This window comes from Ochotona curzoniae, unplaced genomic scaffold (genome assembly GCF_017591425.1).
Source record: "Ochotona curzoniae isolate NIBS_2020 unplaced genomic scaffold, NIBS_Ocur_1.0 scaffold_4506, whole genome shotgun sequence".
In the NCBI taxonomy this organism is placed as follows: Eukaryota; Metazoa; Chordata; class Mammalia; order Lagomorpha; family Ochotonidae; genus Ochotona; species Ochotona curzoniae.
The window spans coordinates 6,638,028-6,664,153 of record NW_024467119.1 but is presented as its reverse complement, the minus strand read 5'-3'; the positions used below and the strand labels follow the sequence as shown (position 1 = coordinate 6,664,153).

Sequence of the window (26,126 nt, the reverse complement as noted above, 5' to 3'; positions counted from 1 at the left end):
CCAAGTCTTTGGGCCGTCCTCGACTGCTTTCCCAGGTCACAAGCAGGGAGCTGGATGGGAAGCAGGGCTGCTGGGATATGAACCAGCGCCAATATGGGATCCTGGTGCATTGAAGGTGAGGACTTGAGCCGCTAGGCCACTGTGCCAGGCCCTCTTTTATTCATATTAAATCTTAGGCTCTGCACTTTCTTAGGGCCCTGGCACCTACAGCTTTTCAAAGCTCCCTGGGAATCTGGGGACTTGGTGAGTGCTGACAACCACTGCCATGAAGAGATGCTGCAGGTGTTCCTAAGGACTTGCCCAAGATCCCGACAGGAGCCTGCCAGGGTGATAACGAAAAGCTACAGTACCAAGTGTCTGTTAGCAGAACTGAAGAATGGGGGTGTGCTCAGTGGGCAATCAACATTGCAGTGATCAGCTGTGGCCGCACAGATAAAGAGGACAGTGACAGGGAAAAACTCAAAATCCTGTGGAAACAACTAGGGGGTGATTTAGGGCTGTAAATATAAAACTGAAAATAAGGACATGATTCCAAAATGCAAGAGTGATCTGGGAAGAAAAAAAAAAAAAGAAGGGAATGGTATCTAGGCAAACATGGGATATTAAAGGGATATATAAGGTTTTTATTTTGTTTTTTTAAGATTTGTTTGTTTGAAAGGCAGAGCAACTAACAGAGAAGGAGGGGCAGAGAGATCTCCCATCCACGGTTCACTTCCCACATGGCTGCAATGGCCAGGGCAGAGTCAAAACAAATGCAGAAGTTCCCTCCAAGCCTCCCTGGTGGATGCACTGGCAGGTGCCAGGGCCCCGCCATGCTGGCCCACCTGAAACGTGGTGACTGCAGGTGGAGCCAGGCCCTGCCTCTGACAAGCACAGTCGGTGACCCCGATGTGAAGTCAGGGTTGGCGCCCACAGCTCTGGAGCACATGCTGAATCCTACCTTACATCCAAAGAAATGGTACACAGTTTAAGTGACTGTCAACTTAGGCTTCTAGAAGCATCTGCATTCAAGCAGCTTCACATCCTTTACTGTTTGGAAGACAAAGTGACAGAGATCTCTCATTTGCTGCCTCACGCCCCAAATGCTTGCCACTGCTGTGCCCCAGCCTGGACGTGGGAACTCCATCTGGGTCTCCTACGTAGGTAGCAGGGGTCCAACTACATGAGCCAGCCCGGGGTGCACATGAGCAGGGAGCTGCATCAGCAGTGGAGCAGCAAGGACTTGAACTGGTGCCCATATGGGATCCTGGCACACTCAAGGACACTGATGCTGCAAGAGGCAGTTTTACTGCTGTGTCACAATGTTGGCTCCTATACAATGATTTTTAAAGAACTTGCTTTTATATAGAACATACATATAACATATCTAAGTATTATCAAATGCCAACTGAAAATATTGGTTAGAGAAGCAGGAGGAGAGAGTGAGCGTGACAGCAAGCAAGCTCCTGTTAGCTGGTTTACTCCCCAGTTCTCACGAGAGCTGGGGCTGGCCGGGCTGAAGTGGAGCCAGGAGCTTGCACGGGTGGCAGGGATGCGACCCTTTCGGCAGATCTGCCTTGCAGGGGCTACACTAGGAGGAAGCTGCAGTTGGAAGCGCGAGTGGAGACTTGACCCCAGAGTCTTGCTGTGGGATGGAGTCGTTTTAACTGGCATCTTAACAAATGTCCACTTCTTCACAAATGTCTTTATTACTACATAGTCACGTCTTCCTTAAAGTGAGTTTACCATGGACAACTTCACAAGCTCCCTGATCCACGTTTGTTAAAGAGCAGGGAGAGAGATCCTGCCCAGTCTTTTAGTAGTTACATGATTTATAAGGAACACAGAAGTAGCGATGCTGAAGAGCTCCCAGCGCACTGCGTACAGGGTAACCACTCCCAAACGCAAGGGGCAGTAAAGAAAAACGTCCTGTTCAGTCACTGGAAAGTGCTAACAGCATTTTCTGATGAGAGAAATGCTTTAAGTTAGTACACAACCGACTGGGCAAGCAAAGCTGTCATGTAGGCTGGTACTTCTGCACTTAAAACACTCTAGTATAACATATATTTATCTGGCGTTTAGTAACACAGAATTTTCAGTCTGCGTTCCCAAAGCAGCTGCTTGACATTTTCTAGTGTCTGAGGTACTTTGGGTGTTTCTTGGCCTTTTCTTCTCCCACAAGGCCTAGTGGGATTGTGCAATGCTGGAGAAATAATCCAGAATGTCCTGAATAGTGAACTCCATGGTGACCCCGGACCCCGGATAGCAGCGAGCAATCAGACCTTCGAAGTGCTTGTACTGGCGTATGAACTCATCCTGCATGGAGTGCCACACCACCTGGTGTAAGCAAGAAGATGGAAGTTACCCAACTGTGCAAACAAAGAACCAGAACGCGAATGTGGAAATACCGCCAAGGCACAGCTAAGGAGTCAGCGTGGCCCCGTGCTCAAGTGTGGGCCGGCTCTCCAGAGGAGATTCCTGGCTGCGGGACCCCAGGCACATAACACTGCGCTCTGGGATTCCTGCCCTCAGTTGCAACCCAGGGTACAAGCTGCAGCTTCCTCCTAAATTTCTTAGAAGCACTAGATGAGTGAATACACATAAAGTGCTTACAACAGCGTTGGTCACAGTAAGGGCTCCGTATGTCTCTGCCGTTGTTGCGCACACTCGAGGATGCAGCACTGAGGTGGGTATGTGCTACTATGCACATAAACTAAACTAATAAGTTAGTGGAGAGACCTGTTTATTTTTTTAATTTGAAGTGATGTTATAGAGGGAAGGAGAACCTTCCGTCTGCTAGTTCACTGCCTAGATGACCGCAATGGTCAAAGCTGAGCTGACCTGAAGCCAGTAGCTTCCTCTGGGTTTCCCATATGGATTCTGTAACCCAAGGCCTTGAGCAGAGAATTGAATGGGAAGTGGACAAGCTGGGACACAAACTGGCATCCACATGGGATGCTGGTGTTAGCAGGCAGAGGATTACCTGTCCATGCCACTGGGTTGGCCCCTAAAATGTTATTTTTCTAGAAACTAATGTAGAACATTGCCTGCTGCTATGCTATGAAGGATGACTAAGATGAGTCAGACCTACTGTGTGCAATCAAGGAATTTCTAATGTAACAGTGGAGACAAGGGGCAGGCAACCAAGGCAGAATCTGATACACACAGACACAGTAGACCCGTTAGCAGATTGCATTCAGCAAGGCCACTGTGCATCAGTCCAAAGCAAGGAGCTCATGCCCACATCACCCCAGTCTCGTGGTGACCTGGCCAGGGTGACGATATGACACCATCTCTGGGAGGGACTGTATTAACTTGGCCAAAGTCACACATCTAAGCAAATGATGAATTCCTTTCTGAGATATCCTATACTCCGTTTACTGATAGCTCCCTAATCTAAAAGAGCACCACACAAGACAGAGGCACAAACGGGCAGAATTCATTGCTGCTGTTCCTAGGCGCACCGCCCCTTCTTCACACCCCACCCCAGCCCCACAAGCGCAGGATCCCCAGGCAGGTGGAGAGGAGCTGCAGGCCTACCTGCAGCAGGTTCTCGTCCTCACACAGGTGTTTGTCCACCTTCTTGTACAGGTTGTCCAGGCCCTTTTTCACTTCCTTCCCAGGGTACTCTCTGATCACTTTGCGGAGTTCCTGCTTGTTAAATGCAAGCTGGTAGCTCACTTCCTCCTCTCTTATGCCCTGTGCCACGCGGGCTTCCACGCCTTCAAAGAAATGCTTGAAAGAAAGGAAGAGCAACAATGGCGGTGACCCATTCTCATGAGTATCGACACAGAAATCATCACAAAATCATATACACTTATGGTACAAAACCTGTGAGTAGAGAGAAGAAAATCCTCACCACCCGTGACCACAGCCCGGAAAGGCAGCGCTGACCACCGAGCTTTCCCCCCGACCTTTCCCGTGTGAACACATCCATGAACACGCGCTGTGCTTCCCAGGTAGGCACTGGAACAGATGCAGAATATTCCCTGCACTGACTGAACCCCAGTACTGGATAGTTAATATCCTCCCGCTTTGGGGATGGATCAGAAAAATCTACCTCCATTTTTAGAAATCTATTATAAAAAAAAAATACAGTTGCCATAAACATCAGGTATGTAAGCACTTAACTGGATTGATTACTTTCCAGCATACATTTCCAGGACTGTAATCAAACAGAAGCATAAACTACCAATGCTGGAGATCTGCACAAAGTGCTTTCCGGAGAAGCTCCATGGTTGGTACCGAGCCTGCCATGTCCCCAGACTGTCATCAACACCACAAGAAAAAACACTCCTTCTCAGAGTGGGGCAGGCCTGTTATTTGATTTCATAATCCTTTGGCAATAGATGAAGCAAGCCTGCTTTCTCTTACACTCAGTAATGATTCAAGGCTCTTACTCATCTACACTTGGGGTCTTAACACTTTTCTTACTGATTTAAAAAAAGAAATTTATTTATTGGAAAGGTAGGGCAACAGAAAGAGATCTCTGCCTTGTGCTGGCTCCTTCCCTGCTGGCCACAGCTCCAGAGGCCGGAAGGCTGTGGTTCCGAGCAGCAGGGCTGCAGTCCGTGAGCCACCTGCTGCTGCCCTCTCGGGGTGTGCAGGATCAGGAAACTGGGCTGGCAGTGCAGCAGACAGACTCGAACCAGGCACACGCAGACATGAAACATGGGCAGCCCAAGCAGCGGCTTAATCTGCAGTGTCACACACCTGTCCCTCTTACTGCTTATTTTAAAAAGATTTTATTGAAAAAGTTATTCTTATTTGAAAGGCAGAGTTGCAGAGAAGGACAGACACAGAGAGAAACCTTTCATCCTCTGGTTCACTTCACAAACAGCTGCAATGGCCAGATGTGGGCTGATCCAAAATCAGGAGCCAGGAGCCCTCAGGTCTCCCACATGGGAGCAGGGGCCCATGATTTGGGCCAATTTTTGCTGCTTTCCCAGGTCATAATCAGGGTGTCGGACTGGAGGCGGAACAGCTGGGACATGAACCAGTGCCCATACAGGAACCTGCTACACCCAGTGCCAGTACCCAAAGCTTTTCTATTAAATAGACGCTGCTTTATTATTACAAATATTCTTCTTTTCACTATGTGCTTTGGCCATTGGCACACCACAGCTGGGTACTACACGACTTCATACTCATGACTTAAATGCCCTCCCTCTAATCACTCACTCCTAAAATTTTGCTAGAAATTATTGTTATTTTTACCACATGGTTTTTAAAAATAACTTCACTCCTGGTATCTTAATAATTTTGTTTTTATGTAAGTTTTTAACTGGTTACTACTGGAAAGTCACCGCTTTGCACATTCACCTGAATCCTATTACTTTACCAGAGACCAATAATTTCAACAATTCATATCCAGAAAATGATAATCCTGACTTTCCTTTCCATATTCTTATGAATGCTGAAGGTATTGTTACACTGGCTAGAGCTTCCATCACAATGTTAGAAAGTAAAGGATTCGTATCTGTGTCTTCTTCCTCTCTTTCAAAATTCACTTACTTATCTGAAAGGTGGAGCACACAGATAGAACAGATAAAGAATCTTCCATCTCCCGATTCACTCTCTGAATGCTTGTAGCGACTGAGGCCGGGCCAGGCTGATGCCAGGAGCCCAGAGTGCCATGTGGGTGTCAGGGACCACTCCCTTGGATCACATCCCACTGCTTTCCTAGGCCCGTGAGGAGGGAGCTGCATGGCAGGTGGCGCAGCTGGGCTGGGATGCTGTGTCACGGGCGACGACTCAGCGGGCTGCTCCGCATGCAGGCCTCTTGGAAGGTGATGCCTCGAGCACGGCAGCTCAGCACGAGGCGGCCTCTCCTCCACACTCACCGCACTTAACTTTGCATCGAATTGGTTCTGTATTTGAGGTTCTGTATTTGATCGGATGTCTTACAGGGAGTTCCCTGAAATGCTGATAACATTTTATCTGATCTAAAAGTAAGCACTTACATAGTCCCAGCTGCTCTGCTCTGGTCTAGCTCCCTACTAATGTGCCTGGGAAAGCAGCAGAAAGCGGTCCAAGCCCTTGGGCTCCTACATCCACGTGGGGGACTCTGGCTTGGGAGGGTTTGGCTGTAGTGGTCATTTGGAGGTGAAGCAGTGGATGAAACATCTGTCTGTCTCTATTTCTCCTTCTTTTTCTGTAAATCTTCCTTAAAGGGGATGATATTCTGCCAGCTCTACTTTCAGACCAAGGATGAAACTACCGAATTTATCTGGACAACAAGATGCATGGTTCATGGCTGCAATGAAGGAATCATGACTGGTTTTAAACTGTACTACTATAACAATAAGGAGGAATTCAATATGGGGGTAGGACTTGGGAGAATCCCAGAGCCTATGAAACTGTGACCTAAAATGAAAAAACAAACAAACAAACAAAAAACACAGGAAAAAAACAAATCTTAAAAACAAAAACAAAAAAGCCAGCAGGAACAACAGGAGAGCAAAGGAAAAACCTAACGTAGGTTCACCTTCCAGCTTGGCTACTTTCAGACTAGGATGGTGACTTCCGGTTTCCTCTTGGCCAAGTGTGGAGAACCCTGTCCTAGTCACAGCACTGCTGGGGAGAATGCAAAGACACGGTGTACCGAGTATCTAGCAGAATCCGGCAAGCTGGCCACGTGGGTGGTGAGTCCTTCCCGCGAAGGCAGGACCAGTGCCTAAGGTGCTGCCGAGTGCAGCCTGCACGGGCAGCTTTAGAGCCAGGGAGAGGCAAGAGAAGACACACTCACATTTAGTTTTTCAAGAGGCTGCCCGAGGGAGTAAATGACGTAAGACTGGAGGTGGTCTGTGTACTTCTGCTTGGCTTCTTTTTTCTCAGCTTCTAGACAGGAAATCTTCAAACGGGAAAGTGTTGCAAAAATATGGTGGAAGTTCTCCATCATAACCACGTCCCTGGGAGTCTTCTGGCTTTCATTGGCGACTTTCTCCACTACAAGCAAGGCAGGAAAAAGCACAGCAGCTCTGGCATGGTCATCTCCTCATGCGGTGGCACATACACTGATACACTGATGGGATTCTTTGCGCTTTTTTCTCTCATGTGTGAGCTTAACAACTGAGCACATTTCTGGAATTAGTGTGCCATACTGGAAGATTTCCACATTCACTGGCCACAATACAAAGTCATCCCACAACAGCCCCGCAGAAAAACGCAAGTTCAGCATAAAATAAAGATGCTATTTCAAATCAGTGGGGAAATCAGTTATTCAAATGTGTTAGGATAACCAGCGATTCCTTCGCAACACATTAAGTTTAGATCACTACTTCACATCTTCTATCTAAACTTCAAATTGCTCTAGTACTTACAATGTTAAAAGCAAATAAATATCATTATAAGCTAATTAAAAATAATGTTGACTTTCTTAATTTGAAATAATAATGATGTGACTTCATTAATAACAGCTGCCCATAAAGGGAAGCCATAAAAGGAAAGATGAGCAAGTTTAACATGAAAAAATGAAATAAAAAATATTAATTTTACTTGAAAGTCAGAGATACAGAGAGAGAGCCAAGACAGAAAGTGAGATCTTCCCTTCTGGCTCACTCCCCAGTGGTGGCTACAGCTGGAGCCAGGCCAGTTCAAAGCTTCTTCATTCAGGCCATAACCCGCTGCTTTCCCCTGTCATCGGCGGGAGCAGCATGGAAGTGCAGCGGCCGGGACTAGGCTAGGGATGCGGGCACTGCAGGTGGGTTAGCCTGTGCTGCGCCAATGAGCCAGCCCCCAAATTTGAAATATTCTTACAAAGTAAAAGACATCACAGATGAAATCAATGAAATAATAATTAAAAGACAATCTCTACCCCAGTGAGCTGACAAATAAAAAGTTGATGATGCCTGGTGTAATATCCAATTTCTAAGTTAGCGGAAGCGAGGATGAGCACAGAGGCTCCTCCCCCGGGAGCTCACCATTGACAAACACTCCTCGGATGAGTTTCGTATAGGCCTTGTCCAGATCTCCACGACGCTCCGCATTCTTAAAGATCGACTCTGCGAGTCCAGCAAACTCTTCAAATTCAGCCACAAATGGAAGAATCCCAACTTTACTCTTCTTTGAGATTTTTACTTCTTCCATCTGTCTTATCTGGTTACTCTAAAGGCGAGCACAAGGAAAAACAGCCAAGCAATTTAGAACCGATGTGGGATTGTCATTTAATTATGTGGCACATAGGCAGAGCTTGTGCAGGACCTAAAATATTTTGGATACCTATTAATTGAGCAGAATCAGCAGAAACTGATACTATGCTTTAAAAATGCTTTTCTAATATGTCTTATCATTTAATGATATAAAATCAAGGGGAAAAATTCCTAATTATTAGGAAAAAAATGCAAGCAAGACTTTCATCAAAGACAAGACTCTCAGGGTCAGTTCTGTCACTTATGGCTGATTAGGGGTCAGGCTGGCAACGATATCAGCATGGGGAATCTCTCACAGCCTCTTCTGGTTGGCAGCCATGTGGCTAGGCCATTTCATTTCCCATCAATCTACCAGCTTAAAATCCCTCCTGGGGACAAACTCTCTCGGGCAGGCGTACAAACATAGCAAGAACAAGGGCATTTTGTCATGGACTGCATTCCATTGTGTGCCACATATTTACTATTTATTTTATGTTCAGCAAAGTGCTTGTGTGCAATGCTGACAAATGGAAGCCTGGCTGTTTGGCGTGCACACAATCCAGGCAGCTGGATTCAGAAAGATCCAGTCACGTCTGGTGCTGTCATTCCCAGGGGCTCGAGCTCCAGGAACATCCAAGCTGCTGACTTCACTGTGCTGAGACTGTGGGGGCACATGTGAACACTGTGCAACATGTAGGTAAGGGAAAGAATGATTTCTATGCTGAAGGCACAACCTGTGAGGAGGTCCTGTGATACAGTGAACTGCTTCATTTTATCTTTATTCATGTTTCACTTTGTCTACCGATAACTTTGGTGTTGTCACTACCAAACAGAGCAGGAGCTGGGACCTGGAAAACGAGGGGTTGTTCTGAAGCACCTAGCTTGTGGGCCTTGTGTGTTAGGGCCGGGTGAGATGGTGTGGGTGACAGGTCAGACCTGTGCCTGGTCTGTAGCAGACACTGCTCCACCAATGCTGGGCCTACTGCTCTTAGGGGGTTGCACGCGGAGAGAGTGTGTGTGTGTGTGTGTCACTGAAACATATGGAGAACAGAGCAGACTCAACGTACTTGAACACTGGAGAGAGAGCGTTCCACATGAGAGCTCCTCTCCACTTCGGACCAGTACGGTGGAAACAGCGCATCCAAGAAAGAAAAGAGCCATCAAGAAACAAATTCTGACAGAAATGATCCACAGCTCTTTCAAGCTACCAACATATACCATTTCCAGTCCAATCCTCAACTAGCCCAAGGACACAGGGGTTATTCAGTGTGTGTGACACAATGATGGCCACATGGTACTATCTGCCATGCCTCTCCTTTGTCTACAGCAATTTAACCAACTCCTACAATGCTCTGAGTGCAGCAGTGCAGCTCTACAGTGCCCACAGAGAAGTGTCAATCCAGACTACAGCCGGCTGAGAAAGGCACAGCTTGGTAGCACTGTCACATGAAAGCTACACTGTAATTTTACCAAGAGTTCAAGGTAAGTTCCCTTTCTTAGCTCCGTCCTTGGAAGAGCACTAGATATTTCCAGATACTTAGGATGGGGCACCTGATGGAGCATTCAAATGTCCACGCTATTTGTTCCCCCTGACATTCGTGACTTTGTTACCATTTTAGAATCATTTGCTGCTACCCACTACTAAAGTATACACAGCTTACCGAACATAGGCTACCGAGCACTAGAGAAGCCCCGAGTCCATGTAAGAGAACCACGAGCAACAGGCAGCAAGAGGAACCCTGCCTGGTGGCAACAGGTCACTCCTTTAGATGTATAAGCCACCAAGGACAAAACATGAATTTATGGCTTGCCTGGGTTACTTGGTTTCTCTCTGCACTCTCTGGAGTAACAAGACCATTCTTCAACAAGCTGTTGTTGACTCTGACTAGCATCACTGCCTCCTGTGCCCTGTAAGCTCACAGGGAGGTGCCAGGTAACGTGCCCAGCACTTCATCTGACCTGGTCCACGGCTGCCTGACACCCCATTTTCAGTTCCACGGGAAGTCAGTTTACTAATAAAAGTGTCCACACCTTGCTCCTCCAGAAATGCACGGTGTTCCTGAGGTTAGCGTTCTGGCTGTCCCGTGGCACTCACTACCTCCTCCTGTATGGACATTCGCTGCTGGAGAAGTGGGGTGGGTGTGAGAACCAGGACAACAGACCTGAGTGGCCACCAGATGTCAGAGTATCGCAGACGCCCAGTGCGATCATTTGGTAGGGTCCTTCCCTAACCAACAAGCCCGCTCAGCTTACCCTTGAAGTCTTAGCAGCGGACACAGAGTGCTGTTAAGCGTTTAAAACACTTCATTTTCATGTTTCTCTCCCATTTTTCCATTGATATTCAGAGCTGGCTCTGGCCTGGAGGGCGTGCAGGAGACACGCTCAATGACACCTGCCCAACTGCACACACGAAGTGCCTTAACACACTGACGCCTGGCTCAGCCCAGTTCTCGCCTCAAGCTTAGCAAATCCAAGAGACAATAAAAAAGCTGTTAATTTTTTCCCCTACAAAATAATGATTCCTGAAGTTATTATAAAAACAATTTATTCTTTTTTTTTTAAAAGATTTATTTTTTTTATTATTTTTGTATTGGAAAGGCGGATATACAGAGAGGAGAGACAGAGAGGAAGATCTTCCGTCCGATGATTCACTCCCCAAGTGAGCGCAACGGCCGATGCTATGCCGGTCTGAAGCCAGGAGCCTCTTCTGGGTCTCCCACGCGGGTGCAGGGTCCCAAAGCTTTGGGCAGTCCTCAACTGCTTTCCCAGGCCACAGGCAGGGAGCTGGAAGGGAAGCAGGGCTGCCGGGATTAGAACCGGCGCCCATATGGGATCCCGGGTGTGCAAGGCGAGGACTTAACCACTTGCGCCACCACGCCGGGCCCAAAAACAATTTATTCTTAAAACAGCACAATTATTAAAGCCACAAAACAATCCAGCTGGATACTCTAATCAAAATAATTTATTTTATTGGAATACATTAAAAAAAGAATATGGCTTGGCACTGCAGCTGGGTAAAGTGGCTGAAGTCCTCGCCTTATCCCATATGCTGGGATCCCATATGGGTGCCGGTTCATATCCTGGCTGCTCCATTCTACATCCAGCTCCCTGCTTATGGCCTGGGAAAACAGCAGAGGATGGCCCAAAGCCTTGGGACCCTGAACTCATGTGGGAGACTCGGAAGAAGGTCCTGGCTTTGGATAGGCCTATCTCTGGCCATTGTGGGTACCTGGGGAGTGAATCAGCAGATGGAAGATTTTTCTGTCTCACCTCTCTGTGTATCTGCTTTTCCAACAACAAAAAGAATAAATTAAAAAAAAAGAAAGAGAGAGAGATAGAGAGAGAGAATGAATGAATGAACAGCAGCAGATCCCAGTGACCATCTCCAGTTTGCTTAATTTGGAGGTCATGGTCAGACACTGAGATGTCAGCTCCCTGGGGCCACCACAGCACCTGCTGCGGAGATGAGCAGCAGTTACAGCGCAGAGGGGGACGCAGCTGCCTGGGGCCATCTAGGCGACACCCCAGTGCCAGGCTCCGGGAGCCCTGAGTACTCACTGCCCAGCGAGGAAATGACTCTCAGTCTGCCTTACGTTTACTTTAAGGAACTTACAATGCACTTGTCGAAGTTCCTCTTGACAGTGACCAGGACGTTGCCGAGCGTGGTACTCAGGAACGAGGCAGGGTCCACGTTCTGCGCGGTCCACACGTGGTGGCTCATCTTCACCAGCATGTACAGCGAGTTGAAGCTATCGATCTTGTCTCCTAAGGCAATGAGGTTGTTCAGTTCTGGCTCAATGCAGCGGAATATTTTAATCATCATTTGACGGATTATATCTTTCCTGTTGGGAAAAGACACGAGATACTGACAATGGTTACCAGCTTTGGGGAAATTCAGGCTTAGGTTTAAACTGTAGTGCATATGGGTGTATACAAAATAACTAAAATTTGATTTTTTTCCAACTAAAAATGCCTAGTGATGAGGAGCTACTTATTCTATCACATTTTCTGACATAAAATATTCTTTTGATGTCATGTTTTATCACTGATTAGTTTTATATTATGTGTAAGGGCTGGGTTCTTTGAAATGTGCTTTGTGACTTACAAGAAATACACAGCAATTCACCTGCAGATGCCAGAACTGACAGCATGCTGTGGGTTCTGGGAGAATGATCTGCCCCTGTACCAGGGCCTATTTCAGTTCTATACAGAAGCCAACATATTCCACCATCGGCACTCTGAGTGGCGGCAGGTGTCTCAGGATCCTCGGGACCCCTCAAAGAACAGCTCCCCTCTCTATACTGCCATTTGAAGGTTACCGTTTCCAAAACAAATGAGAGCCGGGAACAAACACATACTCGGATGCAACAGTCAGTGGCGCCCCAGGATGCTGCTGTCGTGACAATAGCCCTCCGTCCAGGTCCTCGGCTTCAGTCTGGAAAAAATTATCAGGCACTTTACATCATTAAAGACCAACAACCTGACTAGTTTATACAGCAAAAGCCTGCTCAGCCTTAAAGTCCCTCAGAGAGAACAATTATGAAAAATAATGATTTTTAAAGTAGTGTTACTGACAAAGCTATATAATTCAGTAGGCTGTTGAGGAATGTTCATGAAATGCTTTGTCCCTTGGTTTCCCAGGAGAACTGGTGTGTGGGGAGAAGTTGTATTTTCCCATGTGCACGTGAGGGCAGGGAGCTGCAGAAGGGTAGGGATCCGAGCACGGCTCAACAAAGAACTGGATGCAGGGACACCTGGATGGCCACCAGGGAGGCCTGCCCCCTGTCAGGGCGGTGCTTCACAGCCTTGCTCTCCTGCTTCAAACCCCATTTCCTGCTAATGTGCACTCCAGGAGGCTGCAGATGATGGCAAGGGAGATCCAGAACCACCTTGGGGCTCCTGGTTCCTGCTGGTCCAGCCCTGGCTTCCACAGGCTTTAAGGGACTAAACCAGCAAATGGAAGGTCTCGCTCTCTTTTTGCCTTTCAAATAAAATAAGCACTTTTTTTTTTAAATTAAAAAAAGTCCTTCCCCAAAACTTTCAAAAGAAAATTTAAAAACAATTTAGGACATTTTATCAATCATTCGACTAAAACTCAGTATTATTTCTCATTCATTTCACAATTGCTTTTATTTTTTATTTATTTTTAAGATTTATTTATTCCCATTACAAAGTCAGACATACAGAGAGGAGGAGAGACAGAGAAGATGATCTTCCATCCGATAAGTCACTCCCCAAGTGGCCGCAATGGCCGGTGCTACACCAATCTGAAGCTGGGAACAAGGAACTTCTTCCGGGTCTCCCATGCAGGTGCAGGGTCCCAAAGCTTTGGGCTGTCCTCAACGGCCTTCCCAGGCCACAAGCTGGATGGGAAGTTGAGCCGCTGGGATTAGAACTGGCGCCCATATGGGATCCTTCGCCTGCGTTAAGGCAAAGACTTTAGCCACTAGGCCACGCCGCTGGGCCCTCATGATTGCTTTTTACACTCTCTGTCTGAAGTACAAATCTCTTTTCAAGATTTGTTTAATTTGAAATGCAGAATGATACAGAGAGAGGGAGAGTCAGAGACAAGGAAAGAGCCCCCATCTGCTTGCTCTCTCCTTGCATGGGGCTATGGCAGCCATGCCTGGGCCAGGTTGAAGTCAGGAGCCAAAATCACACTCCTTATATCATCTTTAAGTTCTTTAGAATCATCGAGAACACCTTTTCTTTGTTCTTCCTACATTGATGCCATCTGAAAGGCATGGTAGTTACAAAGCCAGAAGGAAGATCCACACTAAGCTCTGAGGCTCATCCTGTGTGTGTGTGTGTGTGTGTGTGTGTGCTTGCTTGCCTGTATACACACCAGTGTTTACACTCAAATGGCAGCTTTTTTTCTTTTTAAAATGTATTTGTCTTAACAACCAGTGGAAATATTAAAACTACTTTGTAAAAGAAATGTTTTCGATTTATTTTCACTTCACAGACAGAAGTCTTCCATCATCTAGCTCATTCCCCAAGCGCCCACCAGAGAGCAATGAAAGCTGGGAGCTTCGCGCTCCAGCTGCTTCTCCCACGTCAGTATCAAAGGCCCCAAATCCTGAGCGATCAGTTGTCACCTCCCATCACGCACACTGGCACACTGGCCCACTGGCACACTGGACTGGAGGCCACGTAGCTGGGACTCAAGCTGGTACTCTGACAGAGGAATCACATGTCCCAAGCTGTGACTTGGCCTCTGAGGCAAACATCTGCCCCTAAAGCAGTTTTATAAATAATGGCTTGACAAGGTAAATTAGGACATCCCCCCACCACCCCATAATCAGTGAATGAATAAACTTAAGATAGTCCAGTATATTCAATTAGATGTCTCAGCTCTACCACTGCTTTTATTATTCTGTGGCATGTCAAACATTATTTTAACCATGGTTACACTGTAAATGCTTTCCTTTGAAATCCTGAGTACACACTGACAGGTTAATTACGCTACCGATCTGAGTATCAGCTGAAAGAAAAGGGTGTCATACCGTAGTTCCAGGGATACTTTGATGTGGCTGCAGTTTGAAAAACTTGCTGATGAAATCCTGTTCTGCCAAACAGAGGGGCTCCAGTTCACTTAGCACCTGCTCAAAGATCTGAAGGGAACAGAGTGAGCCTGTAATGACAGATCTGTCCCAGAAGCTTGTCAGGAGTCTCTAGTCATGAAGCTGTAGTCCCAACAGAATCCCAACGGTAAAGCCGTCCGAGAGCACCATGGCAACGCACGAGCAGCCAGCATAACCGAGCCCTCAGCTGTTCAAGCCAGGTCCGGCAGGAGGGACGCACGGATAAATTTCCAAAACTTACCCGCAACAGAGAACAGAAAACTGTAATTTCCTCTGGACTTCATAGTTGCTCTAACAATTTAGGTTTGAGATATATACATCTTATGATTGATGAGAAATACATTTTAATCAGGCTTTTACGTTTCTGAATTGATAATCCACATTTTGACTGCTATGTGACTAATACTTTTATTTTTAAAATGATTTGATTCAGAATTAGCAGGTTAAGACGCAGCTAAAGTCAAAGAGAGCCAAAGCCCTGAGCCCTCCGCACGCTGAGGCAGTCACCCACGGCGGCGAGTCAAGCGCTCTGGTCGCCGGTTCTCCCGCTTTACCTTATCGAACTTGGTTCTGTCAGCAACATCAAGGTCAGAGGCAGACATGTTGCCCATATCCAACAGTGACGAGGACTGGGACCGGCGATTCCCCGAGCCCTGGACGCTGAGTTTATTTAGACTAGAAGTCGATCCAGTTAGCTTTCCAGAACTCCCATGAAGACCTAAGAGATAATAAGACTCTGAACGTTGTGATCTTCAGGACACGAGATCCAGAGTTCTCCCACTGTCCTTCTGGGGCGCACCCTGCTCGGCACACAAGGCTACCAGCTGGGGTGGGCTGCAGAATGCACTTGTCCTTCAACAACTTCTGTGTCCGCCTCCTGAGCATTTGGTCATGGATGCAGAACTACACAGATCCTTAGAAGGGGCCCAAAAGGGACTCTGCACACAGTGCATCTATGCCCCAGCAAGCACCATCATCACACTGCAAGGTGGCAGAGTGAGAGCAGGACGGTTTGTTTCCCATTCAAAGACACAAGATGAGGCTCATGGAGCACCAGGGAAACACACCAACTAATGTGATTGTGCTCCACTTGCCGCTCAACTCTGCATTAAAACATTTTAATCTGAACTACAGTAAATGGCCAATACTTGACTGTTTTGTCCTCCACAAGAGAAGTCAATTATACGATCTGATTTAATATGGTCCTAAACCCAGGCTGTCTACACTTCCAGAATGCAGCTTAACTATGGCTCCTTTAAAATTAAACAACATGAAGGGAAAAGGGCAGTTTGAAAACGTGTTGTATTTGAGATGCACTGGAAATGCAATGTACACATCACTACCCACCAGTATGGGGCACCGGGCTGAGGCAGGTGTCCACTACAGCCAGGAAAAATGAGAGCACCCCTCCCCCCACCAATGAATTAAAGAATTGAGTTTTTAATCCAAAATTAAATATAAACTATAAATAGAATCACTTTAAAACATTTTTCTTGAATGTCAGTTAACTTATACCATTTACTAATGGTCAGAAGGTTCAAATAAAGACATTAAAAGGATTAAAGACAAATTTTGGCTTCTTTATGCAAAATCTGACCATATGAGAAATCATATAATTTCTAGACACAGCCTGAAAACAAAAGTACAATGATTAAGCCTTTTCATGAATGTCTGATACCTAGTTCTTCTTGGTCATGTAACAATATTACACATTCCTTGGATGTAGCCATGCCACTACCACCATGCTATTAATGATTTTTCACTCCTGGCAATTCAGAGCAATCAGCATTTCGGGGTTATCTGCTTTCAAGACAAGTAGCTCAGTTCTCGACATTAAACAGACATGCATGGAGAACACCTACTGACACACCACGCATACTCACTGTCTGCTTCCTGCTTGCCAGCACTTTCTTTTCGAGGCAGTGTAGCTGTGATGGATTAGGTTGCAAGCATCAAAGACAAAGACAAGTTAATAAACTGCAATTCGCACAAACCATGCACAAGAGGAAGTTAAAGCTCTAGTTTAAGACACATGCAAAGAACCATGAGCGTCAAGTCAGGTGTGAACACACGTGCAGTTGTTGCTATTGTTTGAGAAACTGTATAAGAGAAAACACTTTATTGGTCTTTTAACATACTGCTTTTATTCAAACATTCAGGCAAAACATACTTGTCCTCTCCTCCCGATTTTTACATGACTTTTTAAAAGTTTATAATGTTGCTTTATTTAAATTTAAAATACTGAATTTGAAAGTTTGGGTTTTGTTGAAAATGTCACTTGCCTAAGTCATTTAATTTAAAGGACATTTACTGGAATGAAGTTGCAGATTTAGACATCAACAGACTTACATTCTCCTTGCACTGAATGATTTATAACACCCTGATAAAAACTGTCATAATTGGGGCTTAAAGACCATTTTAAAATTAAAACTATAAGGCTAATGACTTGTCACTGGCTTCATGAACGTCTAGAATGAAAGCTATGCAATGCAATATTAAAAATTCAAAGATATGCTGATGAGAGAGTAATGCTAATGGAACAGATTTAATACAGAAATTTGAACTCTTTTAAGGTCATTTAGCATTTCTTTTTATCTTAACACTTCTTTATATATAGCATTTATTAGGTCCATTTTTTCAACTTATAGCAAATTCTAACCTCTAGAAGTTAATGTGAAAGGTAAAGAAAGAAATCATAAAATGAAACAAAATTAAGACGTGTAACTGTACTCTAGAGATAATTTAAAAACAAAACAATTTATCAATTTACACGATCCTGGCCAAAGCCAGTCGCCTGCTAAAGCTTCCAGGCCTTGGCCACCTGAAGCCACCAGGAGAGGCTGGAAGCTGAAGGACCCACATGGTGACGGTGGATCCTTCCGGAAGAGCTTCAGGGCCCTTCCTGGTGGCCTTATGCGGTCATGTGTTCTGTGCACCAGTTTCACAGCAAAGCCCAACATGACCTTTCACATATCTTTCATTTCTTTAGTAGCCATACCAAATAAACAGCTGGTGGTAATGCTTGTTCATTAGAATCTGGGAACTCATAAAAAGTTTATGTCATTCATCAGTAATGGAGGACAGCACACGGGCAAAATGTTAACTAACTGGTCCATCTAGAATACAAGTCTTTGCTCACTGCTGCAGTCTAGGGCAGAACAGCGCTTACTGACTGTCAGGAAATCAACAGATATTTACCAAATTAATCTTCCAGCCAGCCCCGGATTCTACCTTGTACTCAAGATTCCCTTCAGAAACAACAGGATTTTTTTTAGTTCACTGGGGCAACAATGATAGCATGATTTTGGTCCAACATTTATAAGATTTGGAAATCTTAGAGAAACAGGAGGGAAAGCAGGAATTATATAAAGGTATATATTAAGAAGCTAGACTTCCATATTAACATGCTTATTAACTCAGAAAGAAAATTTAAAAAATGACTCAATATCTCTTCTGTGCCAGTTCAAATGTTCAATAGGCACATTTGTAGAATACAAAAAAAAAAAAAAAAAAATCCCACAAAAAACTATTCTTGAAAATCCCAGCAATCCCAGACAAGAATTGCTTCTGTATGTATGAGGCTACCAAGGCAAGCCCACAGAGAAGGGCAAGAACCACACATACACGTTCTCGTTAAGGTAATTCCCTGGCATCTTCAATATACTGTATTTTGAATCATTCGTACTAAGCAGATACTGAAGACTTGAGTTAAGAATTGGTCCAGGGCCAGAAGGGGGGCATAATATGCTAATCCTCTATTCTCAAGTGCTGGCATCCCACGTGGGTGTCCATTTGAGGCCTAGCTGCTCCATTTCAGATCTAGCTCCTTGCCAATGACCTGGGAAAACAGTGGAGGACGGCTCAAGTGCTTGGGTCCTTCCACACCCGTGGAGGACCCGAAGACGCTCTTGGCTCCTGGATTCAGAACTCACTCGCAGCCATTAAGGATGAAGATCTCACTCTTTCACTCTGTCTCTCCTGTCTATAACTCTGCTTTTCAAACAAAAATAAATTTTAAAAACTATTGAAGAAAAAAAAAGAGTTGTTCAAAAACAAGAGCAGCTCTCTGATTCTCAGTGACTGTCCTTGACCTTAAGGTTCCCCCGGGGAAATGCAGCCACACTCACTAGCCTTGTCAGCATCTGCGAGGCGCCATTTTTAAAGAGCAGGAAAAAGTAAAATACATTTTATCACAATGACCTAATTTTGACATCAGGCTTTTACTTATTTTATTTACTAGTATTAAAAAAAAAAGATTTATTTACTTTTATTGGAAAGTCAGATATACAGAGAGAAGAGACAGAGAAGAAGATCTTCCATCTGCTAATCCCCAAGTGGCCAAAATACCCAGAGCTTGAGCTGATTTGAAGCCAGGAGCCAGGAGCCTCTTCTGGGTCTCCCACGCGGGTGCAGGGTCTCAAGGCTTTGGGCCATCCTCACCTGCTATTCCGGGTCACAAACAGGGAGCTGGATGAGAAATGGAGCTGCCGGGACGAGAACTGACATCCATACGGGATCCCAGTGTATGCAAGGTGAGGACTTTACTCACCAGGCTACCACACTGGGTTCTATTTATTACTATTACAAGTTTGTTTAAACGTAGTTTGAGTTATGGAAAAGATACATTTGAAGATATTTGCATTCTATCTTACATGGAATTTCTCAAGTCACTTTTATTTAACCTGAAATTTATCTTTTACATGCTAACAAAGTTTTATCTTCAAAAGTGAATAAATGCTTCTATCACATGACTTACTATTTTTTCTCTTATAGTTGATATTAAAATAATTGAATTTAATTCAGTAATTTTTTTATGCAAGAAATTACTGTGCCCTTCTCTGTGTAATACACAGAAGAGAGAGAAGTTCAGCATGTCCAAGACATAAAAAGGCCTTCTAAACATGTATTTTCTGAGTTAAAAACACTTTCAGCAAGTTGAAAAACTTCTCTGGGGCAAGAAAGGAAAAACTAGGTTTTAGATTAATGCAATAATACTAAAACACTATTGTAACTGACTTGTGCCTTTACTACTGAACTTATCTTGACATGAATCAGACTTTCTAAACTATGCTGAGTAGGATTAATGCTGTACTTAGGCCTATTTAGCAAATTTCCTTTTATTGCCATAGTTTACATTCTCTCTGGATTCTATAGGCTGATGAGCTCTCTTGGTAAACAATGGTTCACTAACAGGTGGTGACAAATGTATTGAATGAAAACATTAAACATGTAACTGCATTAATATTATGCTGTTTACTCAAAAGAAGCATAACATATCCACAGTGGAACATTAACAAGGATATCCACACACCACTATTTAAGAACAATTAACCTTTAGGATGAGTTAGCATTTCTGTTTCCAAAAGCCTGTTGCCCTAGATCTGTCAGTATCTTTGTCAAAGCGAGCAAATACACACCGATTCAAACCAGTTCCAGTGTCTGGGCTAGTACAATCCACGTATTAGTGTTGCACTGTCAACAAGTGGTGAATCACAGAGTAATTACCTACTAAAGACAGTCTCCTCTGTCCTAAAGAAAAGAATGGAAACGCGAGCCATTAACACGGAGTCCAGTTTCCGAAGACTGGGGTGGCTTAGGGCATAGGCTGCCGTCAAGCAGCAAATGCTGAACTCATAAGTCTAAAGGCAGCTGCACAGACACACTCAAGGGGACACGGCAGCCAGTTAAGGCCGGGCTTGGACTTCAATAGGCACAGAACTCCATCCAAAAGGAACTCCAGAGATGGGGACATGCAACAGCAGAATGTGGCCTCGGCAAATCACCTTCCTCAGGACTTGATACTTCCGAGCTGGCTACCCTTTGCAATGACGTTCCTGCCCATGGAGAATGCTCAGGAGCAACCAAATGAACACAACTCCCAAAGAGCTCTAGGAAAACGAGGTATGATCACCGTGGACACTTTGGGGGCATTTCCATAGCCCTGCAGCATGGCAGAAACCACTTCCACTTCTCCTTTGGATTCCAAATAGCCAGCAGGAAGTAAGAAGCCGGGAATCACTTCCATTTCTCTGCGGAGAGCAATGGCTTGCCCCGAGCTGATGCTAAAGGTCCTTTGGGAACCCGACACTGAGCTCTCGACATCTTTCTCTTAGTCCACTACTCTAGCAGACCACACGTCATCTGCTTGCCAAGCGTGCTTCCTAGGAGAATCTAGTTTAAACTGCAGCATGAGAACACAATTGCTGTCAGATTCACATCCTGCACAAGTTTTGTAAAAAAGCTATTTACAGATACACACATTTGTTGTAAGAAATACCTGGAAAGCAAGACAACAGACTATGAACTCCACTATCATCGTCTGCCATCTTCTTTAAGATCATTTTGAGCAGGAAGTCACAGAACTGATAGGCCTCAGCTTACCAAACTTCTTGCTTTCTTTTGTTGTACCAGTCATCTTGATCTTTGCGACTTCAAAGAAATCTTTGATTTCTCTTTCGTAGAGTCGGGACAAATAATCCATGTAATTCTGAAAACAAAAGTCACATGCACTTCTTACTAATAAAATAAATACAACAATTTCCATTTTTAAAATCTTCCCAGTCCTTCATGCTTGTTTTAATCAATGTATCCACAACTCTGGTGCTTTCCACGGGACACAGAGAGTCAGCCGCTTTCTGTTTTCAAATTGAATGGACAGCAGAACATTAACAATTTATAAAAATATGAAGTCTTGGGCCCGGCAGCACAGTCTAGTGCCTGAAGTCCTTGCGTTGGATGTGACAGGATCCCGTGTGGGTGCCAATTCTGGTCCCAGCAGCTCTGTTTCCCATCCAACTCCCTGCTTGTGGCTTGGGAATGCAGTTGAGGACGGCCCAAAGCCTTGGAACTGTGCGGAGGAGGTTCCTGTCTCCTGGCTTCGGATTGGCACAAACCAGTCATTGCGCTCATTTGGGGAGTGAATCATTGGACAGATGATTTTCCTCTCTCTCTCCTCCTCTCTGTATATCTGACTTTGTAATAAAAATAAATAAATCTTTAAAAATAAAAAGTCTTGGTGGGTCTCAGGCCAGGGTATCTTTATGCTCGGATCCCAGACTACAGCTATCATGTGTGCACATGGTGAGCTTTCCCCAGGCCTGCCTGGGCTCTAAGGGCTGCTCCCTTCAGGGTGAGTACACCATCGAGAAGGTGGGGGGGGGTGTCCTCCAGGGCTGGGTGGGCCAGGGATAAGATTAGGGAGGGGCACAACCTTGGGTCTGGGGGTTTAAACTTCTTGTACCCCCCCCTCCTCAGCTGCTGGTGGGTCTCAGGCCAGGGCTTCCTTATGCTTGGATCCCAGACGACAGCCACCACGTCCACATGGTGAGCGGTCCCCGAGCGGCCAGTGTGCCATTTGGCACCAGGCTCCACCTGCTGGCTGCCCGGCCGGGGAACTCTGGGGTCTTGGTTCTTTGAATTGCTGCTTAGGTAGCTCCAGGTTGAACCCGCTGTGCTTCTGGGATGTGAATCAATGCTAAAGATTCCCAATGACAGTACCTCTTCCTTTGAAGAACTTGTAATCACTGAACAATGCTGACCACCAAACACCAGTCCATGCAAAAGCTAAGGCTCGGGGCTTGTTCAGCAAGATCATATCCTATTCCTGATGGATCAGGAAACTGGTCACATTAGGCAGGGCATGACATTAACTAGCACTAGAGAACCATATCCGGGGGTAGATTCTGTGGGGGATGTGTGGGCCAAACCCTGTGGAAATTCTAGCCCCACTGGTTAGCTCAAGAGTTGGGGTTGTGATGGACTAAGGCAGGTGTGACCAAGGAGCCTGCCATCAATCACAGGTAAACCGACAACAGTCTAGACTGGTCAAGGCAGCACCCAAATGTGCATCCTGAATAGGGTGTGGGGTGGGGGTGGGCTGCAACGTTCACCAGTTCATACAAGGCCAAATAGAAGGCCAGATTACGCCAGGCACTAGCCTAAAACCCAGTGGCATGTATTAGAACTGGGTCTGGGAGTGGATCAAGCAGAGGAACTTGGGAAACTCCCCTGGCTTTTCATAGCTCATGCTGGTGAACATCTGGTCCAGACCTGGGATCAGATAAGCTGGGCAAAGTAGCTCCAATGGCTGGCTAATGTGTGAACTGGTAATGGAACAGGCAGGACTGAGCAAACCTTAGCCTACAAGTGAAACTAGAAATCAGGATGGAGCACAGGTCATGCCAAGCTAGGCTCTTGCACCTACTAGTCTACATGAGCCAAGGATACTAAGCCACAGTGTCTAAGGCAGAGTTTGGGACAGGTGAGGGGCTGAACCAAGCTGAGTCACAGCAACCACTGGCATGGCGTTATCTATAGCTGGGAACAGGCCTGGCTGGGGAGCTAAGGGGACACCCTAGCTGGGTTGAATTTTCCACCAAGGAGCGCATGGGCTGGAATGTGGGCTGTATTCTGATCAGGATATGATTGTAATCTCATTTGGCACAAGTGTGGACTGGGACTGGAAGCACCGAGCCGGGCCACACCCCAACACCCTCTGGTGTCCTGGAGGGCCAGGGTAGATGTGGGATGGACTAGGCTAGGTCTCAGACCCTACTGAGCCATGTGTGAGCTGTATGTGGGTATGGAAGAGCCATGGCTGGGCTGAAACATCCAATAGCAAGGACCAGAATGGGTTGAAGGCCAGTCACGAAAAGCCACCGTTTCTGCTAGGACAGGAGGTGAACTGAGTAGGGCTGGCTCATGGTCCTCCTGGTACATGCAAAACCTGGCATTGGGAGAGGTTCTGATGGAGGAGCCTGGGAAACAACTCTGGCAGGACACAGACTCGGCAGGTAAGTGCAAGAAGCACAATAGGAAACAGCCCAGAACAGGCCATGGAAAGTTTCCCACCGGCATACATTTGGCATGGCTCGGGGGCAGACCAGGCTGAACCTGTTCACATCACCTGCTGGCAAACCAGAGCACCAGAACAGATTGTGGGTCGAGCCAGGTTCAGTCGCAACAAAAACCAGTGCACAATACGGAAGGCCAAGGTGAGGTTGCCTGTACCGGATGTGACCATAGCGTGCAACCAGCATGCATCAGAAGCAGGAAGGGAGGGGGAGGAGTCGGCAGGGGAGTATGGGGGTGGGTTCCCTTTGCTGGACAGCTACTCCCACTGGAGAGCGCGAGCTGCGATGGAGGCAGATAAGACTAAGCAAGGCTATAACACCTGTGGGCCTCATGTGGACTAGATCAGGGAAAAGCCAGGGTGGGCTGATTATTCCTACTGGTGCAAACAAAATTAGAGTGGATGAGGGTTGTTTGGGCTTAGCAGCAGCATCAGCTGGCAGAAGCTGGCACTGGGGGCTAATCCTGTCAATCAAATCACAGAACCACCTGGAGAGTGCATAATCCCGAATGGGAGAGGCCTGGGAGGGAAACAGTGGGCTCCTCCCTCTTGGGTTACCACTTCCATGGGAGGGCACAAACACTAGGACAGGGGCTGGGGTGACTAGACGGTAAGGCACCCAACAACATCCGTGAGGGCTGGATAGATGAGCTGGTTAGATGGAACTAAACTTTAATACCCATTGACATGTACACGAGCTGAATTGGCTGTGGGACAGACTGGACTATGCTGCTACACATACTGGCAAACCAGGGTAGGGGCGGGCCTGGTGGGGGTTATTGTGGTCGTTCCGACTAGGCTGCAACTCCCACTGGTTTATGTGAGGGCTGAGTATGTGCTGGGCAGAACCAGGCTGGACTGCAACACCCATTGGTTCCAGTGGAAGACAGCACTGGAAACAGAACCAACCCAGCAATTGCAACCACCAGCTGAATGGGGCGATAGACTGTGCCGGGCCTTGTATTTGCTAGTACATACAAGAATCCAGTCTGGGAACACCTCAGACAGTTTCTTTGGGGATCTCCCCAATCGAAATGCCAGACTCAGAACTCTAACCAAGAAAAGGCAGAAGACAGAACAAATCAATTAACCACCTCGGCTATATGTTAGCAGGAAATGGAGACTCTATGATGGATTATGTCAATCAGTGGATTCTTCAATGACCTCATCGTGCTTGGAGTGGCGAGACTGGCAATGATTCATAACTGATGAACTATCAAAACCACTTGAGCAAGACCCTTGGAGCAAGCCCCACATCAGGGACCTGGGGTGGGTAGGAAACTGGTAGGTCTTCTTCCTCAAAATCTCCCTTTACCTCAGATACATGAAACAATACGGAAATAATAGTCTCACCCACTTTCCTGTAGCCCTTGAACCTTTTTACCCTAATTAACTATGTAAAGATTGTCAAAAATATAATTAAAAAGTGAATGGAAAAAAAAAAAGCAGCCAAAGATATTATCCCTAAAACCATGGAGCTGGGTACAATAGATTAAAACTAGGTTTGAGGCTGGTGACTCTGAAAGGAGTTCCCTTCTTGTGACCTAACTGAAAATCTCCCATAGCTACTGCAAGAATTCACAGGCGAATCCCTTCCAGGGAGTCACACGGTGTCCACAATCGGGTCTAGGAAAGATGTTCACAGCCGCTACCAATCACTCCTCATTGCTCATGGCTCTGTCCCCACCTCCCACCTCCCCGAGCTGTCAATCACTCCTCATTGCTCATGGCTCTGTCCCCACCTCCCACCTCCCCGAGCTGTCAATCACTCCTCATTGCTCAGGGCTCTGTCCCCGCCTCCCACCTCCCCGAGCTGATGTTCTAGCAGCACCTGCTGTAGTTTAGTCTCGGGAACACACGCAGCTGCAAAAATACAAAACCTGCAAAATTTCCATGTATTTTGATTATTCTGAATTTTCTTTCAAAATCTATTTGTGGGATTACCTGCGACACTTCCTGTCAAAAAAAAAAAAAAACTTAGGGCCCGGCGCGGTGGCGCAAGTGGTTAGGTCCTCGCCTTGCACGCCCGGGATCCCATATGGGCGCCGGTTCTAATCCCGGCAGCCCCACTTCCCTTCCAGCTCCCTGCCTGTGGCCTGGGAAGGCAGCTGAGGACGGCCCGAGGCTTTGGGACCCTGCACCCGCGTGGGAGACCCTGAAGAGGCTCCTGGCTTCGGATCGGCATAGTATCGGCCCGTTGCGGCTCACTTGGGGAGTGAATCATCGGACGGAAGATCTTCCTCTCTGTATCTCCTCTCTGTATATCCGCCTTTCCAATAAAAAATAATAAAAATAAATCTTTAAAAAAAAAAAAAAAAAAAAAAAACTTAGAAAAGATCCTTTTACATATGTGCAAATACATTTCTTTGATTGAAGAGTTAAGAATATCTATTTTTCTTCCTAAAGAATATGGAACAGGCTTTTCCTGTTCCCACCAGAGCGTGTGAGCCGCGTAAAGCCAGCGCCTGTAGCTGTGGCCGTGCGGATGAATCAGCCGTTGTTGCTAAGGAAATGCTGGTTGGTTTCCTTCTTTCTCTTCTCACTCCTTCCTGCTTCCTTTCTAATTACAGTCCTGCTCTGACA

At 46.1% G+C, this 26,126-nt stretch overlaps 1 protein-coding gene across 6 annotated transcripts in view; it reads right to left on the bottom strand.

Annotated features, from left to right (window-relative positions):
* Positions 1-1,669: 1,669 nt before the first annotated feature.
* The window catches only part of EXOC1 (exocyst complex component 1), a 51,000-nt gene continuing 26,543 nt past the window's right edge, over positions 1,670-26,126 (bottom strand). For 4 of the 6 annotated variants that reach the window (XM_040967416.1, XM_040967412.1, XM_040967415.1 and 1 more), the window contains 10 exons: positions 21,074-21,179; positions 16,576-16,620; positions 15,247-15,410; positions 14,615-14,722; positions 12,467-12,543; positions 11,722-11,950; positions 7,902-8,085; positions 6,728-6,927; positions 3,520-3,714; positions 1,670-2,316 (listed from right to left, as the gene is read on the bottom strand). In XM_040967416.1, the coding sequence (XP_040823350.1) occupies positions 2,164-2,316; positions 3,520-3,714; positions 6,728-6,927; positions 7,902-8,085; positions 11,722-11,950; positions 12,467-12,543; positions 14,615-14,722; positions 15,247-15,410; positions 16,576-16,620; positions 21,074-21,179 (1,461 nt within the window). In that variant the 3' untranslated portion in view covers positions 1,670-2,163. The remainder of the gene's footprint in view (positions 2,317-3,519; positions 3,715-6,727; positions 6,928-7,901; positions 8,086-11,721; positions 11,951-12,466; positions 12,544-14,614; positions 14,723-15,246; positions 15,411-16,575; positions 16,621-21,073; positions 21,180-26,126) is intronic. The other 2 variants (XM_040967414.1, XM_040967417.1) reach the window with 1 other exon arrangement.